Source organism: Lepus europaeus, chromosome 1 (genome assembly GCF_033115175.1).
Source record: "Lepus europaeus isolate LE1 chromosome 1, mLepTim1.pri, whole genome shotgun sequence".
NCBI classification, from domain to species: domain Eukaryota; kingdom Metazoa; phylum Chordata; class Mammalia; order Lagomorpha; family Leporidae; genus Lepus; species Lepus europaeus.
The window spans coordinates 53,605,274-53,611,516 of record NC_084827.1 but is presented as its reverse complement, the minus strand read 5'-3'; the positions used below and the strand labels follow the sequence as shown (position 1 = coordinate 53,611,516).

At 37.0% G+C, this 6,243-nt stretch overlaps 1 protein-coding gene across 1 annotated transcript in view; it reads right to left on the bottom strand.

Moving 5' to 3' along the window:
- Nucleotides 1–252: 252 nt before the first annotated feature.
- The window catches only part of IFRD1 (interferon related developmental regulator 1), a 30,457-nt gene continuing 24,466 nt past the window's right edge, over nucleotides 253–6,243 (bottom strand). Inside the window, exons 10-12 of the mRNA XM_062178168.1 lie at nucleotides 5,407–5,535; nucleotides 4,909–5,004; nucleotides 253–1,124 (exon numbers count right to left, since the gene is read on the bottom strand). Of these exons, the coding sequence (XP_062034152.1) occupies nucleotides 1,035–1,124; nucleotides 4,909–5,004; nucleotides 5,407–5,535 (315 nt within the window). The 3' untranslated portion in view covers nucleotides 253–1,034. The remainder of the gene's footprint in view (nucleotides 1,125–4,908; nucleotides 5,005–5,406; nucleotides 5,536–6,243) is intronic.

Genomic DNA, 6,243 nt, shown 5'->3' with positions numbered 1-6,243 from the left:
TGTGTGATTGTGGGAGCTTACTCTATACCTGCTTCCCCAACTCTCACTGTTTTCCACAGCAAGCGTATCAAAGCAACAAGTCTATAGATCCTAACCTGCATATGTGACTTCTGCTATACAATTTTAATGTAGAGTTCAACATTTAAAATGCTAATATTTAGTTTTCAATTTTTCTTAAAAAAAAACAAACAAACAAACACAAGGGCAAGCAGCAACAATGTTCTGAAAAGTCAGTAACTTGAATCCCAATTATATTGTGCTACATTTTTTTCATTTATTTTAACATTTTTGAACACATACATAATGTTTTGTCTCCCTTCCTCCTTCCCTGGCTTGGCCATTTTGAATGTTGTACCTCAACACCATAAATAGTGTTTATTTTGTTAGAAAAGAAGCATATTCCATGTGAAAAGGTCTTTATTTCAAAGTCAAAAGCACGAGGTCTCATTCAGCAGGAAAAATCAGGGTCGCTGCTCTCAGAGGGTAAGGTCAGCCACCACCTGGCCCACTCACCGTGGGCTCCGTGGACTTCCAAGGCAGCACAAACGGCTGGTGGCATCACTCCTTTTGCTGATCCACTGACAAAGTTAACTACTTTACATTTCAAAGTAAAAATACAGCAGCTTCTCCAGAGGAACTAGCTCCCCAAAATTTTTTCTTGAACTCTTATTTAAGATAGTGTATTTGTATATATTATTATCATCAACCTGAATTTTTGACAACCACATGTATAAGAAATGAAACCTTGGCTGATAATTTTTCTTTTCATGAAATCATGTGAAATGCTGTATTTTTGCTCTCTTCATAAATAGATTAGGACAAAACATTACAAACATTTTATTCATATTTACTGATTATATTTACACAGAAGTCAATGATCAGAACTTACCATAAGCAATATGTATATTAAATTATAATATAACCCCTGCTACAAAAATTATCTAAGTTGACCCAATATAAAAACTGTCTCTAAAGTTTAAATACATTAGCAATAATGAAAGAAAAATAATTTTAAATCTTCAAGTGCTGAAAATCTAGAAGAATTCTCCAACATCTGCTCTCTTATCTCGACATTTGCTTCGAGCTTTTGTTCGAGCTTTAAACGCTGCAGAGTTATATAAATGCTGAAATGAAGAAAGAGAAAATACGTGTGGATCAGTTAGACTTAAGATGTTCTTATAAAGTGGGGGCAAAGGATAAAAAAAATACATCAAAAAGAAAAAATGAATTAATTTGACCCTATAAATATCTTAAATGTTTATAAAACACATCCACACACAGAAATGAAGGAAAAAATTAACACATAAAGTGAATGGCTATTTCATACTAAGAAAATAATTATTCAAATAAGTCAAACATCAAGAAAATTCCAGTAAGTAAAAGGGCATCAACATTCAATCTGATGTAGAAAAAGAAATCACAAGTCATGTGAACTATAAAGTCCAACTTTCAAGTCAATTGAAATAAAAAAGTGATTGGGTGTCATTTTAATACTAATTAAATTAACACATTTAAAAACTATGAAATCCTCTGCTGTCAAATCTGTATAGCTAGCATTTCCCTTAAGATCTGGAACGAGACAAGGATGTCCACTTTCATTGCTCTTATTCAATGTAGTACTGGAAGTTTTAGCAAAAGCAATTAGGGAGAAGAAAGAGAGAAAGGGCATCAAAATTGGAACAGAAGAAGTCAAATTATCCATGTCTCCAGGTGACATGATGCTGTAAATGGAAAAACCTAAACACATCCACGAAAAAAGCTGTTAGTAAAGTTGCAGGTTACAAAATAAATATACAAAAAATAGTAGCTTCTTTGTATGCTAATGATGAGCTCACTAAAAGAGAAATCAAGAAAGAAATCCTATTCACAATAGCCACACACAAAAAAATCAAATATTTGGAATAAATTTAACTGAAGTGAAAGATTTCTACAATGAAAATTATCAAACATTTATGAAAGACATCATCAAACATACAAAAAATGGAATGGTATTCCTTGCTCATGGATCAGAAGAATATCATCAAAATGTCTATACCACCTAAAGCAATTTACAGATTCAATGCAATCCCTATCAAAATACCAATGGCATTCTTTACAGAGTTAGAAAAAACAACCCTAAAATTCATATGGAATCACAAAAGACCTCGAATAGCCAAAGTGATTCTGAGCAAGAAAAACCAAGCTAGAGGCATCATGATACCTGATTTCAAAACACACAACAAAGCTACAGTAATTAAAACAGCTTGGTACTAACATAAAAACCAATACATAGATCAATGGAATAGAGAGCCCAGAAATTAATCCACATACATACAGCCAACTGATTCTTGAAAAAGTGCTCAGAACATACAGTGGAGTAATGATAATCTCTTCAACAAATGGTGCTGGCAAAATTGGATGATTTCTGCAGAAGAATGAAATTAGATCCATACCTCTCACCATATAAAAAATCAACTAAAGATGGATCAAAGACCTAAATTTAATACCTGAGACTATGAAACTGCTGGAAGAAAATGTTGGGAAAAACACTCCAACACACTGGTGTTGGGGGATGACTTCTTGGACAAGATCCCCATAACACAGGCAACAAAAGCAAAACTAAACAAATGAGACCATATCAAACTCAGAAGCTTTTGCACAGCAAAGGAAACGATCCGAAGAGTGAAGAGACATCCAACAGAACAGAAAAAAGTTATTTGCAAACCGTCTATCTGACAGAGGTTTAATATCCCAAATACATCAACAACTTAAAAAACTCAACAACAGAAAAACAACCAATCCAGTTGATGGGCCAACAGATACATGAAAAAAGCTCAGCACCACTAACCATCAGGGAAATGCAATCAAAATCACAATGAGATATCTCCTCATCCCTGTCAGAATGGCTCAAATCTAAAACAGAGCAAACACTGGCAAGGAAGTGGAGAAAGGGAACACTTACACTCTGTTGGTGGGAATGTAAATTAGTGCAGCCACTGTGGAAAACAGTGTGAAGATATCTTTAAAAAATAGAGTTGCCATATGATCCAGCAATCCCACTATTGGGTATATACTGAAAATACTTGAACACAATGTATCAGAGATACCTGTACCACCATGTTGACAATGGCCAAAATTTGGAACCAACCAGGGTGTCCTTTATCAGATGAATGGATAAAGAAAATATGGTATACATACACATTGGTATATTATTCAGCTATTAAAAAAAGAATGATATTCTACCATTTGCAGCAAAATGGATGCAACTGGAGGACCCATGTAGTGTGAAATAACTGGAACCAGAAAGACAAATACCACATATTCTCACTTATATGTAGGAGTTAAAATTAAAAAAAAAAAAGACAAAAAACCTCAAACTTGCCAGTCAATGTTCAGAGCAGCATTATTCACACAATGGCCAAAAGGAGACAGTAGCCCAGATGCCCATCAGCATAAATAAACAGCATGAATAACAGAACATGGTATATTCACACAATGGAGTATTATGCAACCACAAAAAGGATAGTGGCTGAACAGTGGCAACACTATGCTAAGTGAAAAAAAGCCAGACAACAAAAGGTCACATGGTGTATGATTCATTTAAATGAACAATCCAGAATAGGTACATCCACAGAGACAGCACATTAGCAGCTGCCAGTGAGTGGCTGGGGTCACATAGACAGGGAGTGATAGCTAATAAGTACTACAGGGCTTTCTTTTGAGGTGAAAAAATGCTCTGGAACTAAACAGTCACGAGGGCTACACAGCATTATCACTGTAGCATATGCCGCTATAATGTGTGCCTTAAAATATGGTGTGTGAGGCCGGCGCCGCGGCTCAATAGGCTAATCCTCCGCCTGTGGCACCAGCACACCGGGTTCTAGTCCCGGTCAGGGCGCCAGATTCTGTCCCGGTTGCCCCTCTTCCAGTCCAGCTCTCTGCTATGGCCCAGGAGTGCAGTGGAGGATGGCCCAAGTCCTTGGGCCCTGCACCCCATGGGAGACCAGGAGAAGCACCTGGCTCCTGCCTTCCGATCAGTGCGGTGTGCCAGCCGCAGCGCACTGGCCGCAGTGGCCATTGGAGGGAGAACCAACGGCAAAGGAAAACCTTTCTCTCTCTCTCTCTCTGTCCACTCTGCCTGTCAAAAAAAAAAAAAAAAATGGTGTGTGAATCACACCTCAATAATAAAAAACAAGGACCAGCACTGTGGAATAGTGGGTTAAACCACTTCCAGCAGCCCTGGCATCCCATATGCATGCCGGTTCAAGCCACAGCTGCTCCACTTGCAATCCAGCTCCCTGCTAATGCACCTGGGAAAACACAAGTCCATGGGCCCCTGCACCTATGTGGGAGACCCAAATGAAGCACCTGACTCCCAACTTCAGCCTGACCAGCCCTAGCTGATGTGGCCATTTGGGAAGTGAACCAGAGGATGGAAGATCTCTCAGTCTGTTTCTCCCTCTCTCTCTGTAACTGACTTTTGAATAAAATAAATAAATCTTTAAAAAATAATAAATAGACACACATAATTAAGGATTTATGAAACATTAAGTGAAAATATTAATTTTTAATTAACCTTACACTCTAAGCAGTTTTCTCATTTGTAAATGAGTGGTGTACTTCACTAAGCAAGGTATTATCTGGAACAAAAGAAGCACTTATTCTTAAATATGAAAACTCTATAGAACAGAAGAAAACAAAAAATAAAATAATTTAATTTAAAATACTAGGACTATGGGTAAAATTTTGTATAAACCTCCTCCTCAAATGTAGTAAAGTTTTTATACCCTTAGTATAGCTATTCTGTATGACATGAAAAACTACAAATCAGCAGATATTGCAAAATACCCATCAACAAAGAAAATCAAAGCTAAAGCTCCACTTTTCTTTGATGCATTGAGTTCTGTTAAAAACAAAAACAAAACCTACCCTTTCAAAACGAGAAATCTTCATCGTTTTAAGTGTTGCAGCATCAAGCATCACTGGGGGTCCCAGCTCAAACACATTGCGAAGGAATTCATTTGACTTAAATGAATGAAAAGGGTGTTAAGACTCAGTGTAAATATCATTGCTTTTTTTTTTTTTTTAACAACAGAATGAATCTGATGGGGATGGGCAGAGTTCTGTGACACCTATAAATATGAACTCAGGTCACTTATTTTGTTTCACAGAATGACAGCAGACTCCTTTCTAATGCCTCAAATCCAAGAAAGCTATATTGAGCTATTGGCTTTCATACAAAGACACCAGTAACATCCCACCACATTTCAGATCTATTCAATTTTACTTTCAAGAATAAATTTGCTGTTCCCTAACATATGGAAACATTTTGGATATTTAATTAACTTCAAAAGCCAATTAGGTGAACAACATTGAAGAGTGACCTTAATTTAAAAGCAACACATAGAAAGCATGTCACTCATTTACCTGCAAGTGATACTGTATCCCAGATCCAAGGATCTCCTTAAAGGTGTCATAGGTGTGCTTTTTGACCCAGCTATCAATATACATGCGTTCAGGACCAAATTTAACAGTTTCCGTTGGAAAATCCCGTTCCTAGACAATGGAAGAACCAAAATCATCACAGGCACTAAAATGTTCCAAGAGACTTTTGTTGAGAAACACAGTTTCTAAACAGACATACATACACATGTTGAAATGTGGTTTAACCTGATAATTCCACACCTGCAATGTGGACAGACTATACAGGACTATCCTGTATGTCATACTCAACTTGAAGGCACAACTAAGTATGAATGAATCATTTGGCACAGCACAGTGGGTTTAAACTGCTGCTTTGCAACTTACTGTTCTTTATTCCTTAGGTCCCATTTTTCCTTAAAAAAGGAGATAATTCTGTTGTTTAAAAGCTATAATGGAAGTGAAATAGGAAAACCTTATGGTTGCTGATTTAAGGAGTACATGAATTTCAACAAACTTTTGGTTTTGTTTATTAAGGTTTATTTATTCATTTATTTATTTGAAAGACAGAGGGACAGAGATCTTCCATCTGCTGATTCATTCCCCAAATGGCTCCAATAGCCAGGCCTGGAGCTCCATGTGGATCTCCCACATGGTGGCAAGGGTCCAAGTACATCTTCTGCTGCTTTCCCAGGCACACTAGCAGGAAGCTGGATCCGAAGTAAGCAAGCTACAGCTTAACCAGCTGTACCATAATGCCAGCTCCTCGAGAAAGGTTTAAGATAAATAATTATCCTTTATGTCAGTTGAGCAACCTTTGTTTAACAGATTCATCAGTGAAGC